The 17,836-nt window shown below is 42.9% G+C and overlaps 2 protein-coding genes across 4 annotated transcripts in view; both read right to left on the reverse strand.

The window, feature by feature from the left end:
* LOC135494267 (cAMP-dependent protein kinase catalytic subunit 3-like) overlaps positions 1-5,565 on the reverse strand; it is a 38,947-nt gene extending 33,382 nt beyond the window's left edge. Inside the window, exon 1 of the mRNA XM_064782172.1 lies at positions 5,185-5,565. Within this exon, the coding sequence (XP_064638242.1) occupies positions 5,185-5,302 (118 nt within the window). The 5' untranslated portion in view covers positions 5,303-5,565. The remainder of the gene's footprint in view (positions 1-5,184) is intronic.
* Positions 5,566-8,823: 3,258 nt separating this feature from the next.
* LOC135494589 (chromatin complexes subunit BAP18-like) lies at positions 8,824-13,934 on the reverse strand. Of its 3 annotated transcripts, XM_064782699.1 has the most exons (7): positions 13,814-13,934; positions 12,538-12,584; positions 12,232-12,326; positions 11,751-11,849; positions 10,542-10,699; positions 10,006-10,107; positions 8,824-9,532 (listed from the first exon to the last, which is right to left on the reverse strand). In XM_064782699.1, exons 2-7 carry the CDS (start codon positions 12,553-12,555, stop codon positions 9,510-9,512), a joined length of 495 nt encoding a protein of 164 aa, XP_064638769.1. In that variant the 5' UTR covers positions 12,556-12,584; positions 13,814-13,934; the 3' UTR covers positions 8,824-9,509. The 3 variants fall into 3 exon arrangements, with proteins under 3 accessions (XP_064638769.1, XP_064638770.1, XP_064638768.1); XM_064782700.1 differs by lacking the exon at positions 12,538-12,584; XM_064782698.1 differs by lacking the exons at positions 12,538-12,584; positions 13,814-13,934 and having other exon boundaries at positions 12,232-12,347.
* Positions 13,935-17,836: the final 3,902 nt, after the last annotated feature.

A 17,836-nucleotide genomic window follows, 5' to 3' on the forward strand; every position in this document is an offset into this window, starting at 1 on the left:
ACACGGGTATGAATTTGTAGATCAATGAGGATTCGTAGAAAATGGGAAATGGCTGCAGTTAGAAAATCCTGCTGAAATGAATCTTTCTTGCACTAAAAAGTCAAAGCAAACAGTTCTCTATGAATAGATCAGCACTCATGGTAGGAATTTGAGATCACTATTTGTATGGAAAGGTTGGGCAAACATTGCCAGTAAACATTGCTATGAATACCTAGCTAGATCAGTTGGGATGGAGTAGGTTTAAATTCGTTCAGGATTGTGTAGGCTACTTGGAGATCCATGCATAACTACCAATGACCTTGTCAAATAGTATGAAACCCAATGGAAAGGTTATACTGTCAAACTGTAATTTGTTCTGTTTCTGAGAACTCCACAAATACGACAAAACTTGAAATCTGAGCCAAAGTTCAGTAGACCAGTGAGACACAGAAGGGTGCACAATGATTGGAAGTCTACGCACCACTGGGGAGCACCAGGTCGTGAAATCAGATCAGTAGGCCTACAAAGTACACAGAACAACCAAAGCCCATATGCCTTATCTTTGGGTTGTCATATCAGCAATTATGATGTTACCTTGAAACCACAAATATGCAGAAAAGAAAAGTCATTCATTTGGACTTATTGGAGCAGAAAGTTAAAATATCAATAGCCATTCAAACAGATTCTTCGGGTGAAATCATTGGTTCATAATATAAGCCTAACATGACTACAATACATGCAATACCGCACGAAATGCACGCATGGAATGATAAAAATTAAGGTTATTGACAAGGTTACATGAAAATGTCAGTGATAACTTTACTGACGCTAATGGGCAATGTGTGGGAAGTTTTTAAGTGGAAGAAAGGCCGAAGGTATAAGTCAAATTTTGGTAGGCTTTTCTTGATCACAAAGACAAAACATAAAACGCATTCTTTTCATCGGGTTTTCCTTTCCTCTTCCACTTCCATCCTCATGTTGGAAGAGTGCATGTTGAATGGTCCTGTTGAATGCATGGTTGGCTGTCTGAGGGCTTTGAAGCATTGACGGATGACACAAGTGCTACCTTCGCTGAAATGTTCGCGTTTGACCTCTGTGACCTTCAACAGTTGGTCAAATCAAAAACCCGTGTATTATTATGTCATGAAGTCTCATCAGAAGTGTTGACAGTAAAAATTTCATTGTTCTAGCTAACAGCGTTCATGAGATATCGACAAAATAAGGTTTTCAAAGATGGCCGCCTGGAGCAAAGAATGTAGGTCAAATGACGATGATTTTTTTGTGTCCAGTGATGTTGTCATAAGACATCCTCACACCAAGTTTCAACTTTCTAGACTCAATAGGAGCAGACATGCCCCTATCGTTGACGGACGGACAGACAGACGACAGGCAAGACGTGACCACATAAGCTCACCCATGTGAAAAAAGGGCGACTGGGCGCCCCTGGTGAAGGCAGGGCGCTGTGCCCTGCTATTCTGCTTTAGCTGAAACACTTATTTGCAACTACCAACCGTGATGAAAACGGTTGAATAATTTAGGAATAGGAGATCGATATCATGAGTTTAGGTGTTGATATTAATATGAGCTAGACTGTAGCTCTCTGTCTGAATCGGCCTATTCTGCAGCTCAGAAGCAACAGCTGTCCTCTCAGTTCAGTTACCTGCAACCTGCATGAAGTAGCTGTACACAGTATCTAGACCAGAGATGTTACTCCGGGCCCACATCTCTCTTGTTCCCAAATTCTGTGGGCGTATCAAGATTAAAAACCCAAACTGCATGGTCTACTACTTCTTATTAGAGCACCCTCTAAATGCACCCAAGCATAGGTCATTGATACTGGTCTTCTAACCACTGGTTGTGTCATATTCATCTGTTCAATGGTCAACACATGAGAGGGCTTCATTAGGCCCGAACATTAGTAAGTCAACTTGTGGGTTGGGACACTAATCACAGTTTTATTATGCTCTGATCGGAATAACTAAGGACTGCAAAGTAAACTTCCTTTTTTTAAATGTCTGTTTGCTATGTATGGTGGTGAATACTTGGAGTTTCAATGAATGACACTTGACAATACATGGACCTCTACTACAACAAGGGCCTAGGCAGAGATTTAGCAATTTGTATGAAACATGTAAGCCTTCCATTCCACTTAAAGCCGACAGCAATGGGCCTATGAGTGAAGGGGATTAACCTGTGAAGGATCAGTTATGATCGCATTCAGGGTTTTTTCACACTGTTGCCTGCGTCATGAAGGATTTAGGTTCCACTGGAAACACTCCGGATTTTTTACATGAAACTCGAAACAAGAACTATTGGGCAAGGGTATAAGCATTTACTTGAGAGCGGTCATGCCAGAAGGATGCTGCCACCCGGAAAATGTAACTTGGCCAAAAAGTTGAAAATCCGCCATAGGAAAAGGGCATATGTACTTTTAGGACGAGGCATCCTGAGTTTCAGGTCATTTTCACTTGCTGACTAACTACTCCCTTCACAAGACCAGCTGGAGGGGAGCATGTGGATGACCCTGGTAGGCAATTAACAGGATCAAGGTCACCAGATTATTTTAAAGGTCGCAAGAAAAAGATTATCCAATGGCCCATGGGAGCAGATATCCGAGATTTTACAAAATGCAAATCGGTATTTTTTGGACCTGTATTTCCCATCCACATTCTAACAATCTGTGGGTAGTCATAATAGAGTTCAGCAACCTAGTTTCAGTTTTTGTTACCAATGACATCACACATGTGACACATCTAACCGACAAAAACCTGAACATTCGATGAACGTAATATTCACCCAACCTGCTGAGGTATTGTTCATGGTTTTGTCATCTGTCAGATCTCACCCTAAATCCACGAAATCCCCAAGCCTACACAAAACAAAAACCAAGCCGGTTCAGTCAACCCGCACCGTCTAAATAAGATTTCACTCCAGGAGAACTAACCTTGTTGGGACCGACCAGGGTTGGGTTTAGGCTGGTTCGGTTTAACACGCACCGTGTAAACAGGCCTAATGTCATACCCTAGTCAAACAAGGAATAAAGCTCAGTTTTACAATTTTTGTATTGCTGGTTGCATTTTTGTGTCCATATGTATTCAACAAACACCACTGAAGTGGGATTATTTTGAATGGAGTAAGTGAAAGACTTCATTGTGTTGACCGCTGTGTGCTATTGCTAATAATTAGACATTCAGAGCAAGAAATTGTTGATAGTTTTTGTTACTGAATGACTGACGTGATTGATGGAAGGGGAAAAGAGACGTGTTTAAAAAAACTGTCTGAAAGGTTGTTCACTAGAGCCTGAATGTGGCAAATGGCCCAAAGCAGAATAACAGTGTCATGGTTAAACTAACAACTGAACGTTGATGGTATTAGCTGACGTTATTTCCATCTCAGAAACTGTGCAGGCTCTGAACATGCCGACACAACAAGAACTTTGGCTCAGCCCATGGTTTCCTTGCTGGAGTACATGGCAGTCAGCTGTTACTGACATGGCTGACATTCCAACACTTGCTCCTATCTCTCCACACTGAGGTCAAGAGTGTGTGCAGATGGACAAGAGTCTGGACAGGTTCTGAAAGGCCCTATGAAAACTCACCTTGTAAATTGTATATTTTAACTCTACACAAGTGGTTGTGGGAGGGGGGGGGCATTCTCATACAGCCATGCCCAGGTTCATCAACGTCAACAAACTCCAGAAATAGATTTACTCCCACTCCCAGCTAAAAACAGATTATTGACAAAAGGAGGTCAATCACCAATAGAATGCTAGTGCCAGTGAAAAATGCCTCTATTGTTTGTTTCTGCTCAACTTGGTGTTCTGTAACAGAATCAATGTGTAAATCAGTGAGTTTGTGTTGAATCAGAAGCATCTTGATTGAATGTAAAATCTCCTACATCGAAAGTATGGTCAAAGTTACTGGAAATATGGGAAGCCCTGTGGATGTTCAGGTGAAGTGTACAAGCAAACTGGAAAATATTTGTGGATTTTATTCCATGTTTGTTGGCCATCTCCAAATGTTATAGTCATACTACATGTATGTGACATACCCAATAGATACCACTACTGGGTAAAGGAGTCAATCCGAATGAGGAAAATGTCAAACAAGAACAGAGATGACGGGGCCTTCAAGCTACCTCATGCAGGACCACACTTGCTTGACCATCAGCCCGAGACTCTTAGAGTTTTGGTCGGCATATTTGACTGAAAGCGAAAGACCTAATTGTGGTTATTGTTTTCCCAGCCTTGCATGATGATACGCGTGTACCGCTTAGGTTTGGGAAAACCAAAAACCACATTTGGTCCCGGATATGACATTGACAATTTACACCATTTGCCAGCTATGTTAACTGTTACTGATAGGTCAGTTAGGCCCTTAGTGCGCAAACTGTACCATCGTCATATCTGGGACCAAAGTTCTAAAGTGTTGTATAGAATAGGTTTTCACGGCCAAGACTCTGGAAATAGGGTCTGGTCACAAGACCGATATCTTGTACTTAAAATAGCCACCAAGCACATTTCAATTGTAAATGTAACCTGCTCTACGTACTGGAAAAAAGAACATGACACCTTAGAAGAAGTACAGAGGAGAGCAACCAAACTTGTCAAATGTATCAAAAACCTCAGCTATAAAGACCGGCTAAAGGTCCTAAAACTCCCAACCCCTGCTCTTACTCCTCTATTTACTATTCATCTCATTTTTTTTCCCCGTACATACGGCTGACCCGATGCGTCGTAAACTATTGTTTACGGCATTCCTGGGTCATGATGCCTTTTTTTATGATAATTTGATTATAATAGCTATGTATTCATACACGCGGGCGCATTACAGTGTATTCATATGCGTGCGTGATTACACAGACATGAAGTTTTCAATGCTTCCTTGATAAATTCTCCCCCAGCCTTGGCTCCCTGGGGGTTAGGGTGAGAAGGTTAGGGCTTGGGTTAGCACTCTATAGGCCTACTACACAATACACTGTAGTGTAGGATTAGTGGATAATACACATAAACATTTCAGTGGCCGGCAGAGCTGCGGCCGTGCCTCAATGGTAGCTGGTCTTCCCTCACTCAACACTCCGGCAATTTAGCATTCTTTTTATTTCCGAACTCTGAAATATTTTCTAAGAAAATGTGTTAGTGTAGCCTATCTCTGCCTGGAGACCAAACTGAAACTATGGTCAACCCATATTAATGACAGTTCTTACCGATTGTGGTAGACAACTCAATCTTGTCCAACGAAAACTTGACGTTGTTCTTCCCAGGTGGTTCCAGTTTCAAGGTGCCAAGCGAGTTTTCAACTGCAGAAATCACTTTCTCAGCCATTGTATTCGGAGCTGTCAGTACATTTACACTACTCTAAATGTACACAATAATGCATGTAAAATGTATTACAGAAAATGTAAACTTCAAGAAAAAATGCAAATGTACACAATATATATAACAATCTATCTAGATATATCCATATCCGACTGTGCAATTATATCATGGGATCACATCCCTTTACTTTTTGCAGCTGATTATCCACAATACAACGAATAAAACCAGCGAAAATTGGTAAATGTGTTGTGTGACAGTTCTTTCCGCAATTTCCCTGAATTGTGTGGTCAATGTTATATCCAATCCGCGTTAGCAGGTCATGTGATCTTTGAGATTTCGCGGGAAATGAAATTGTAAACAAACGCACCCGCGCAGTTCGTCCCCACGGCACACCAGCGCCTGCAATGTATAGCGATGGTGTCTCAAGGCACACTTGAAGACAGTCAGCCCCTGGCCAAAGAGACAACCTCACATGCACTGGGGACAACACCAGCACCTGCAGTGTATAGCGATGGTGTCTCAAGGCACTCTTGAAGACAGTCAGCCCCTGGCCAAAGAGCCAACCTCACATGCACTGGGGACAACACCAGCGCCTGCAATGTATAGCGATGGTGTCTCAAGGCACTCATGAAGACAGTCAGCCCCTGGCCAAAGAGCCAACCTCACATGCACTGGGGACAACACCAGCGCCTGCAATGTATAGCGATGGTGCCTCAAGGCACTCTTGAAGACAGTCGGCCCCTGGCCAAAGAGCCAACCTCACATGGGGACAACACCAGCGCCTGCAATGTATAGCGATGGTGTCTCAAGGCACTCTTGAAGACAGTCAGCCCCTGACCAAAGAGCCAACCTCACATGGGGACAACACCAGCGCCTGCAATGTATAGCGATGGTGTCTCAAGGCACTCATGAAGACAGTCAGCCCCTGGCCAAAGAGCCAACCTCACATGGGGACAACACCAGTGCCTGCAATGTAGCGATGGTGTCTCAAGGCACTCTTGAAAACAGTCAGCCCCTGGCCAAAGAGACAACCTCACATGGGGACAACACCAGCACCTGCAATGTATAGCGATGGTGTCTCAAGGCACTCTTGAAGACAGTCTGACCCTGGCCAAAGAGCCAACCTCACATGGGGACAACACCAGTGCCTGCAATGTAGCTATGGTGTCTCAAGGCACTCTTGCAGACAGTCAGCCCCTGGCCAAAGAGACAACCTCACATGGGGACAACACCAGTGCCTGCAATGTATAGCGATGGTGTCTCAAGGCACTCTTGCAGACAGTCAGCCCCTGGCCAAAGAGACAACCTCACATGGGGACAACACCAGCGCCTGCAATGTATATCGATGGTGTCTCAAGGCACTCTTGAAGACAGTCACCCCCTGGCCAAAGAGACAACCTCACATGGGGACAACACCAGTGCCTGCAATGTATAGCGATGGTGTCTCAAGGCACTCTTGCAGACAGTCAGCCCCTGGCCAAAGAGCCAACCTCATATGCACTGGAGACAACACCAGCGCCTGCAATGTATAGCGATGGTGTCTCAAGGCACTCTTGCAGACAGTCACCCCCTGGCCAAAGAGACAACCTCACATGGGGACAACACCAGTGCCTGCAATGTATAGCGATGGTGTCTCAAGGCACTCTTGCAGACAGTCAGCCCCTGGCCAAAGAGACAACCTCACATGGGGACAACACCAGCGCCTGCAATGTATATCGATGGTGTCTCAAGGCACTCTTGAAGACAGTCACCCCCTGGCCAAAGAGCCAACCTCACATGGGGACAACACCAATGCCTGCAATGTATAGCAATGGTGTCTCAAGGCACTCTTGAAGACAGTCAGCCCCTGGCCAAAGAGACAACCTCACATTGGGACAACACTAGCGCCTGCAATGTATAGTGATGGTGTCTCAAGGCACTCTTGAAGACAGTCAGCCCCTGGCCAAAGAGACAACCTCACATGGGGACAACACTAGCGCCTGCAATGTATAGCAATGGTGTCTCAAGGCACTCTTGAAGACAGTCAGCCCCTGGCCAAGAGCCAACCTCACATGGGGACAACACCAATGCCTGCAATGTATAGTGATGGTGTCTCAAGGCACTCTTGAAGACAGTCAGCCCCTGGCCAAAGAGACAACCTCACATGGGGACAACACCAGCGCCTGCAATTTATAGCGATGGTGTCTCAAGGCACTCTTGAAGACAGTCAGCCCCTGGCCAAAGAGCCAACCTCACATGGGGACAACACCAATGCCTGCAATGTATAGTGATGGTGTCTCAAGGCACTCTTGAAGACAGTCAGCCCCTGGCCAAAGAGCCAACCTCACATGGGGACAACACTAGCGCCTGCAATGTATAGTGATGGTGTCTCAAGGCACTCTTGAAGACAGTCAGCCCCTGGCCAAAGAGCCAACCTCACATGGGGACAACACCAATGCCTGCAATGTATAGTGATGGTGTCTCAAGGCACTCTTGAAGACAGTCAGCCCCTGGCCAAAGAGACAACCTCACATGGGGACAACACCAGCGCCTGCAATGTATAGCAATGGTGTCTCAAGGCACTCTTGAAGACAGTCAGCCCCTGGCCAAAGAGCCAACCTCACATGGGGACAACACCCTGCAATGTATAGCGATGGTGTCTCAAGGCACTCTTGAAGACAGTCAGCCCCTGGCCAAAGAGCCAACCTCACATGGGGACAACACCAGTCCCTGCAATGTATAGCGATGGTGTCTCAAGGTACTCTTGAAGACAGTCAGCCCCTGGCCAAAGAGACAACCTCACATGCACTGAACACCAGAGGACATGTACGTTCATAATAATTTTCATACCTTTTACACTTAGAAATTCAGTCTTCTGTCTTTGGTTACAAAGCACCATCAGCCTCTCTGTCGTGTCATACTTCTAAAAGCAGTCGTTGGTAAGTACCCAGCAAAGAGCCCAAAAAAGGATGAGGAAAATGAATAAAGGCTGTACCCCAAGTACTTGTCCAGCTTATCTGTACCCCAAGTACTCGTCCTAGCTTATCTGTACCCCAAGTACTCGTCCTAGCTTTTCTGTACCCCAAGTACTTGTCCTAGCTTATCTGTACCCCAAGTACTCGTCCTAGCTTATCTGTACCCCAAGTACTCGTCCTAGCTTATCTGTACCCCAAGTACTTGTCCTAGCTTATCTGTACCCCAAGTACTTGTCCTAGCTTATCTGTACCCCAAGTACTTGTCCTAGCTTATCTGTACCCCAAGTACTTGTCCTAGCTTATCTGTACCCCAAGTACTTGTCCTAGCTGATCTTCCCAGTTAACTTGACACTGAAACAGTGACCTTTTCCAGAATTGATCCCATGACCTTCTGATCACATGGCGCTCTAACCGCTGTGTCACTGATCTCCCTTACAATGATCTTGCTGGAAATCGATTCCCCTAGACATTCCTGGATGGAATACTTGAGCAATAAATCAGAAGTAGTTTAATCAAAAATTTAACAACACAGATCCCTTCATGTTGACTAAACTAAAATTAACTATGACAATCTCCATAAAAAGCACATTTATTTAATATACACTTTACAAATAGTAGAAATCTAAATTATCCCGGCATTGGTAAAATACACAGAGTCCTTTCCCCCTACTTCCAACACTCCTACACAGCAGAACATTCATCCACTATCTGACAACCCATGCCTGTCCAAACAGGTCTGATGATCTCTCAAGGGTCCGGTTGTTCGAAATAGATTAGTGACCATAGGATGACAAATTCCATGCCAATTTTCGAATTTTCCAATCGTTCATTTTAGATTTTCAACTTCTAAGAAATGATGACAGATGATGCAACCCGTATTTGCCATTGTCCATGGTTTTGCTTTTCACAGACTGTTTATGGGAAATGGAAGTATGTAAGTGAGAAGTACGGGAAATGAACTGATGTAAGTACAATATAGGCTAGGCAATCCCAGTTGGCTGTCTGGTCAAAAACATTTCCAATACCTAACAGTATGTGAGCCCATGAAAAGCTTGCATTGTCCTCACAAGATCAAGTTTTAAACATCCGTAGGATGTCACAGAGATTATTTCAACCGTGGAGACACAAGTAATTCCAATCCTGCAATTCAGCAAGACTTTAAGCCGATGATCCATGCATGTGTTGCTTACTCCACATTCACTTGTTCTCAGAGACACCAGTGAACACATCAGCCATGTCTTGTCTGACATTTGATGTGTTTACAGGATATTAGATTCCAAATCTGAAAAATAATGAAGTGGTATATGAAGCAAAATATCAAAACAGTTTATTGCATAATTAGATAGCTTTTGCCCAATTGATGCCATCTTTGTGGCACATCCTATCAAGTAACATGGACAGTTACCACACTAGTCTGTAATGCAACAATCAACCCTGTTGTTGTTGTTGTCATCATCTGAAACTGTCAAGGCAAACATTTTGTGCTGATTGTGTCAAAACAAACTGCAGAATCCAGGAAGAGTACATTCTTACCTTTTATATCGGTGTCCTTCCCTTAGCAATTGATGTCAATCTCAGTGTTTTGAGTCATTGACTACAGTTGCATTGCAACTAACCCTGCCGTTGGATGCTTTCAACATCAAATTTTTGTCACATCAAATTGGAACTTTTCTGGGACACCTTTAAACATGCGATACAGCACTAGCCCCCTGGAGACAACTCAAGAAGACGATGTTATGTAACTGTTATAATCACCCGAATCAAAGTCCAACTTCTTGTTCATGGGTCCGGCATTTTCTCCGATTGTCTCAATGTCAACATCCCCCTCAGGAGCATTCAACGCACTCAACGTCACTTCTGCAAATGAAAGAGGGAGTTTTAAGTCTGGTTTTCAAAGAGATCTAGCAGACCAGGAACAAACAACTTTTGAAATCTAAAACATGCCAAGGATTTGAACCCATCATACCTCATATCAGAGGAATGTGGCACACAGATTTTGCATTCCAAATGATTGAAATTGTTGCCAACTAGTTTCTCCCCAGGACCCAAGCTAACGCTACAAGCCAAACACAGATGTTCCTCTCAGCAAAACTTGATTTTTATTATCATTTTCAAATTGGCCAAAGCGTATGATTCAGCGTTAGCAGACCACCTGCTGAAATCATCATTTGCTAAATTGCTAGTGCATAACATGGTTACTCACAGGACCTAAGAGACATATGTCAGCCATTACATCATAGATAATCCCAAACCTCTCCTTGCAGAGAGTAAATACAACTTGCACCACTCACCTGAAGTTTTCTGTTTCTTAGCAGCTGGTTCCCCATCTGATTGTCCAGCCTCTATTTTCACTTTCTTGGGCGATGTTGCACTTTTTGGCTGCTCCGGAGGAACGGGCAGGCCAGACTCTTCAAATGACTTCTTCCTTAACTGTGATCGGATTTGGGAGCTGAGTATTGGAGTTCAATACATTAATACATGTACAGTCTAGTTCAAACACATACGACTTGTCATATCTCCCAAAATACCAGACCAATTTTAATGTGGTTAGGACAGGGTTTTCATAAATGTTGTTGTCCATATGAACATTCTAATTACAGTGAAGTGCATCATTGTCTACATTATGTAATCGACCATTTAAAAAAGGTCCAAAATATAACTTTTTTATTTCAGGAAAAATTCCACCAAGAAATCACTGGTGTTGTAGTACAGCAACAACTAAGACTTTCTGGGGGTGTTTTCATGTCGATATCTATCTTGGTTTCGAGCTATCATGCTTTTTCTGCAAGATGTCAACATACAATAGATACTATTTCTATTGACCTTTGAAATCTGCCCCAAAACTTCCACCACCTCAACATGCAGTGTGTCATGTTACACATGAAGGGTCGTGTGTTGACCAGCAAAGACAGGTTTTAATAGGTTATTCCTTTTATAGTATTCAAATATCAATTATTCAAACTTCATTCAATGAAGGAGGGACATAATTATCCCATTCATGAACATACCATAATCAGGGTTATTGACACCGTGATGTAACTGGACATGTCACTTATTACACTCCTACGGCTGTTGAATAGATGTGTCTTAGCAAAAATCATAAAGAATATTCTTTGTTAAATCTTGCTGGTAGTGTGTATGGTGTGTGACCAGTTCCTTAGGGAGGTAGCCGTGATCTGAGTTCACAGTGCAGTGGAACAGTGTCAGAACTCACCACAATTATAAATTATCCAGGTTGATATTCAACCAGAAAAAGTCTGTTATTTCAGATCCAGAAAAGATATATCAACATGAAAACTCACCAGGCAGTCTTATTTTTTGCTGTACTACAACACCATTGCTTTTTTCGTGAAATACGAGTTTTGTGGATATAACCGAAACACAGGGCTCAAGTCAGCCAGTTCCCCGAGTTTGCTTATGGTAGACTGGCCAGGTTCTAACAGAGCACCGTCTTGAACTTGAAGGATGAGGGCAGCAGTGACTCATCACAGTGTACTTACATAGTTTTATTTTTCATGATCTCACTAACTTGGTTGAGGTCATCTCCAAATCTCTTCACCGCATTGCGCAACATATCAACCTCCTGTTCTGTCCATTTCCTGTAATCTCAAGACATAAAAAATGCTACAATCCTAAAATGAGATTTCTATTTAAAAACAATTGCAGTGAATTCTAGCAAACATGGAGTTATGGGATGGTAAATTGGAATAAAATGTTTACTGTGCAAGTGTCAAAGAACTGTTTTGAAGTCTTAACACAGCTATTCTCCCAAACTGTTTTGGCCATTGATAAGGACATGCCTCCATTAATTGAGGCATGTTTCTCACCACAGGTGAATCCCATGATACATAACAAAGTGTGTACGACAATAACAACAGACCCTTTACTTCCTCTACCCCTTATGACACATCAAACTGTTAGGATTTCTCCAATGATGAGATATGAGGGAGAATAATGAGAGGCAGTTCATGAGATACCCACGCTCCAGAAGATGGTTCTGAACTCTGATGTAGTTGCATCGTCAGTTCTCCCAGTTTACTGAAAGCAGCACCAGCAGCGGAGAAGATCTCTCCAACCTGAATGGTAAAAGTAGGCATCAAATAAATACAGATATGATTTCATTGTCTTATTATGGGCGAATGATAATTGGATCCCAAATTCACACCAGCATTGTTTTTACTACTGCAGTTGTATTACATGAACAATGTACACTGCACATTTTCAGGCGCTAGCGGAACAAAATTTGAGTTATTGAAGAGATATTTTTCAAAATGCGTTCAAACAGACCTTGCTAGCTGAGCTCATTGTTGAAGATGTTAGTCAGACGTATATTTCTGAAAAGTATTAAGATATTTTGTCTTCACAAAGCTAGATTTGAAACATTTTATGGATTCTTTTGGGCAAAATTTGAAAATTCCACGGGAAATAAACTCGAACCACGGTGGAATGATACCGAGTAATACGGCTTATTATAAACCGCGAGATGAGAAATTGCGAAATGAGTAATCGTTTTTTTCTTCCACAAGATTTTCTACTTCCCTGGACCATGGACCATGACAATGGGTGATATGAATAAAGACTAGCAAATGCTTTTATCTAAATCTCCATGTACATTTACACTAGGCCTTCCTGTACAAAACCGGAGTAAAAGCATTTGCTGGTCTTTATTCATATCAGCCATTGTTCATGTTCATCTTGACCAAAAGGGTTTTGCAACTTATCAAGATACTGTTAGTATACCACGAGGTTTAGGATGCTGCCTGTATCAAGATTATTTTCACGTTACACCTGGCGGCACAAGTCACCATACACAAGATTGACCGATAACAGGGTATGCACCTGGTGAACATCTGGTCATCCCTAAAAATGGCGGGGATAGTCTCACCATCAAAACTAGGCTATAAATTAGGTTAAATTCCACACACTATTTCAATGGGCCAATCAAAACATGTATATCACCCTACTACAGCCTCGGTCTCATGAATGTTCGCCTTTTCAGGTTCCATATTTGCAACACATCCTGTGCCTCTGGCGCATGGTACTCTCACCGAGGTTGGCATCTCGCGATTTCACATTCCGCATTTCGCAGTTTAACAAACAGTAGAAAAGAATCATATTGAATTTGGCTAAATCACAGGGCTCAACCAGGCCTCTGAATGGGGAGTGAATCTGATGATGCCTTGATGCAATGATGGGGGGCGGGCGAGGGGGTTGATCCAGCAGCGGCTGGCAGCGGACATTTGTCTTGACTCTTGCTTGGCGCTGCTACAGCTTAAAGTGCTGTGGTACAGCCTAGAAGCTGTGTCATTATTGGCGAAATGGACCAAAGTTTGTGAGGGGCTGAGTTTCGTCCAAAAATAGATCTGTTTACACACTACGGCAATGGCGTATTGCAGGTACACGTCAACGGGTCATTGTCGGACGTCGTCAGTTCGCCAAGAAAACCAAAGGAATCGAAGGATTCATTGAACTCATCAACACATCATTAGTTTTCAGTGAAGTTCAACTGTATTCCTAGGTAAATCACTTTGGTATATAGAGAGTAAGATTACAATTAACTCACGTTAAAGTTTGAGTTCCTGGGACCGTTGTCAGTACGTTGGTTTAGGGGCGCAATAACCTAGCTTATAGCGAGCAATTAGTACACTAAGATTTCAGTGATTAACATAATAGTTGCAAGTATTTGGCATTTTAGACTCATATTTCGTGCTATAATAACTACGTTGTAAACATAATTCTCAAAATTGATTCATGAAAAAGTTGTTAGGGCAATATCAAGCAAGCAGTAATGGAAAAAAGTGTAATTCCATTAACTGAATATTGTTTTTAGACACTATAACATTTTAGGCCTACTTTTCCGTAAACCACGAGAACAATGTATGTGAAAAAAACAACACATATAAGTGAGGCGCCGAGTATACAGTAATTGTAAGGTAAAGAAAAGCTCGGTCTCTAAAGTCTGGAGGTCCGGAGTCCGTAACTGTGACGGTCACGAGAGTGATTTGTCCTTACGGATAGATCGAGAGGGCGGTTTGGGGTTCCGCCGACGGTGCTCGCATGCATTAGTCGTATCCCCGAAACCTTTACAACGCGAACAAAGCTCGTGGCATCCATGACGGTATAGGAATTGACGGTGAGGTAACAAAAAAACTCGTGGCATATCGGATGCGCATCCGATGACGGTAAAGAAATTGACGGTAAAGGATCTCGTGGCATATCGGATGCGCATCCGAAGACGGTAAGGGAATTGACGGTGAAGGATCTCGTGGCATATCGGATGCGCATCCGAAGACGGTAAGGGAATTGACGGTGAAGGATCTCGTGGCATATCGGATGCGCATCCGATGACGGTAATTGACGGTAAAGGATCTCGTGGCATATCGGATGCGCATCCGAAGACGGTAAGGGAATTGACGGTGAAGGATCTCGTGGCATATCGGATGCGCATCCGATGACGGTAATTGACGGTGAAGGATCTCGTGGCATATCGGATGCGCATCCGAAGACGGTCAGGGAATTGACGGTAAAGGATCTCGTGGCATATCGGATGCGCATCCAAAAACGGTCAGGGAATTGACGGTAAAGGATCTCGTGGCATATCGGATGCGCATCCGAAGACGGTTTTATATATATATATATATATACATATATATACATAACGATACTGCAATAGGCTTTTAGCCTGTATGTAGCAGGTTTTTTCTTCAATACTTTTGTTTGCGTGGGCATGGCGGGGTGTGTACGAAATTTGATGATTGATCTAGGTTAATTCTGTGCTGTAGAGTTCGGATTTGTAATGAGTGTCAATCATATTTTTAAATTGGTTTAGCGAGTTGGCATTCACTGCTTGTTCTGGCAAGTTATTCCACGGATCTATGATTCTGTTGGTAAAAAAGTACTTTCGGATATCTAGTTTGGCTCTTAGTTTGTTTAACTTATACGAATGACCTCTGGTTTGATAGGTGACATCGACAGGTTGGGTTAGATTAAGTCCATCTATGTTGTAGTAACCATGGGTGATCTTGTAAGTTTCTATTAAGTCCCCTCGAAGTCTTCTATAGGATAAACTCGGGAGTCCTAATTTGCAGAGTCTCTCCTCGTAACTGATGTCTCTTAATCCCGGGATTAACTTTGTTGCTCGTATTTGTACGTTTTCCAGTACGGTTATGTTTTTCTTCAGGTGGGGGGCCCAGATGACATTTGCATATTCGAGGTGTGGCCTTACCAAACTTTTAAATAGTGTCGCAAACATCCTAGTATCCAAATGGTCAAAGGATCTCCTGATCATTCCAACAATCTTTGTTGCGACATTAGCTACATTATTAATGTGATTTTCAAAAGTCAGGTTTCTATCGATGATCACCCCCAAGTCCTTTTCGCAATCTGATTCTAAAACCTCATGTCTCTGGCCATCTTTCCTCAGAAAGTATTCTGCTTGTGGATTGTTTCTTCCGAGATGCATACTCTTACATTTATCCATATTAAATCTGAGTTGCCATAGTTCAGTCCAATCATCAAGGTTGCTGAGATCTTTTTGCACCGACTGCGTCTGCTCTGTTGTTGCGACTTCTGCTATGAGTTTGGCGTCATCCGCAAACATCATTGCTAAGTTCTCCACGCAGTGAGGGATGTCGTTCACATAATAAATAAACAAAGTCGGACCAAGGACACTGCCTTGTGGTACTCCGCTGGTCGCAGCCGCCCACTCGGATGCTGCTCCGTCTACCATAACCCTTTGCCTCCTGTCTCTTACGAAGTCACATATCCAGTTGTAGATATTTCCTCGCACGCCGTGGTATTGTAACTTGTTTTTCAATCGCTCATGAGGCACAGTGTCGAAAGCTTTGGAAAAGTCTAGATAAATTACATCTACAGGGCTACCTTGATCTAATAAGTCGGTGATTTCGTCATGTCAAAGGACGTTTATCAGGCGCGGATCCAAGCGGGTGCACCAGACGCACGGCTCCTAATTGATGTAAACTTTTTTTAATTGACCACTCATGAAATTTTGGAACACACCTGTCCAGGAATTTTGATGAGAAATGCAGTGCACGCTCCCTCTTCTACCAGTTCCTAGATTCGCCGGCCCTCTTATACCATCATCTTATACCATTGTGAATATTATCTTATTTATCATGAAGAAAAAAACCCTTCACCCGAACTTTTCAAACTGAAGTACACTGATTCCAGGTGTTCGCGCAATCGGCCAGAGAATGGTTTGACTCGGCGGCATGAATTCCCGAGGGTACATTGAGGCCAAGAACTATTTTGGTTGCCCTCGATTCTGAACCCTTTTTAGTCCTGGCTGCTCCACCGTGTTGACGAGACAAGACCACTAATGAATATTCATAGCCGGTTGGAGGGTCGAGGCCTATCAATTAGACGAGTGCATGTTTTTAACTCTCAAATACATATTTGGAGAGGTATTGAAAACATATTTGTTGTGGCAAGTCTACAGATATAAAGAAATTATTTGATGAAAAAATTAATTTCGAATTTTGCTAATTGGGTAATAGGGGGCGTGTTTTGAGTTTTTTCTGCCAGAGTGGAAATATCAAAGTCTGTCTAATTTGTCGATTATCAAAAAATTCCGTGGTCAATCACCAGTTTATTTTTCACCATTTACTTGCCCGACTGTCCGGAATAACATAATCTAAATTTCAGATTCACAACACCACGCGTTCTTTGATGCGTCGCGGTCAAACATTGACAATTTAACTGCTAAAAGGCTTAAAAAATCAATTGTGGTCTTGTCTCTGACAACATGATGAGAGAGATGAGAGAGATGAGATAGTCACAGCCACAGTACTTCGATCGTTTCTCCTCCGCACGTGCTAGGACGTGTCTGTCGGAGCTGACAGTTATATCGATGATTAGGACCTCCTTTTCCTTCTCACAGAACATGAGCATGTCGGGGTGCCGGTGTTTTATAGCCGGGCGCGTGGGGACTAGCGAGTCCCAGAGCAATCTCAGCTTCCTTCCATCCAGAGTACGAGTGGTCATTGGAACCGGCTTCTCGAGACCACATACCGATGGTATCCATCTCTCCTGTATGTGTCTGATGTAGGATGTAGGGGCATGCAATGGCTGTATGGGGGATAGGTCATGCCCCAGACATCTACAATCGGTGATCCTCAATATTGGTCACCATGGCATGCATGCATATCTTAGAATGAATTAACTATGTTGCATATACATGGCTGTATAGCAAAATAGTCAAAAATTAGCAAAGATATGCACATGTCACTGTGCTACGAGTATTTGGCCAGCAGGCGTTCGTCTATTACGCGATCACGACTACTTCAAATACGTTGAGCAGAGAAATGAAAGTTTGATACCTAACTAATTTCTGAAAGATCAATATTTTGGTTTTGCTAATGTGCCTTCACTAATATGTTCTTTCGTTTTCATCTCAAGAAATATCAACCTGAAAGTGATTTTGATTTTATCGATAGATACCTCTTACACTAATTGATATTCTAATGTGAGAGTTTTTTTAATATATATTATGTTGAATTTTGCACAAATCAGCGAAAAACGCACCAACTGACACTGGACGGTATTTCAACACGGGGCCGACGCACAT

Source organism: Lineus longissimus, chromosome 10 (assembly GCF_910592395.1).
Source record: "Lineus longissimus chromosome 10, tnLinLong1.2, whole genome shotgun sequence".
Lineage (NCBI taxonomy): Eukaryota > Metazoa > Nemertea > Pilidiophora > Heteronemertea > Lineidae > Lineus > Lineus longissimus.

Excerpts from the sequence above, each read along its gene's own strand:
- LOC135494589 (XM_064782698.1), bottom strand. The coding sequence starts at position 12,347 with ATGCCTACTTTTACCATTCAGGTTGGAGAGATCTTCTCCGCTGCTGGT. Across the intron at positions 11,850-12,231 it reads TCAGAACCATCTTCTGGAGC|GAAATGGACAGAACAGGAGG; the intron begins GTGGGTATCTCA and ends TTGAGATTACAG. Across the intron at positions 9,533-10,005 it reads GAAGTTGGACTTTGATTCGG|ATTTGGAATCTAATATCCTG; the intron begins GTGATTATAACA and ends ATTATTTTTCAG.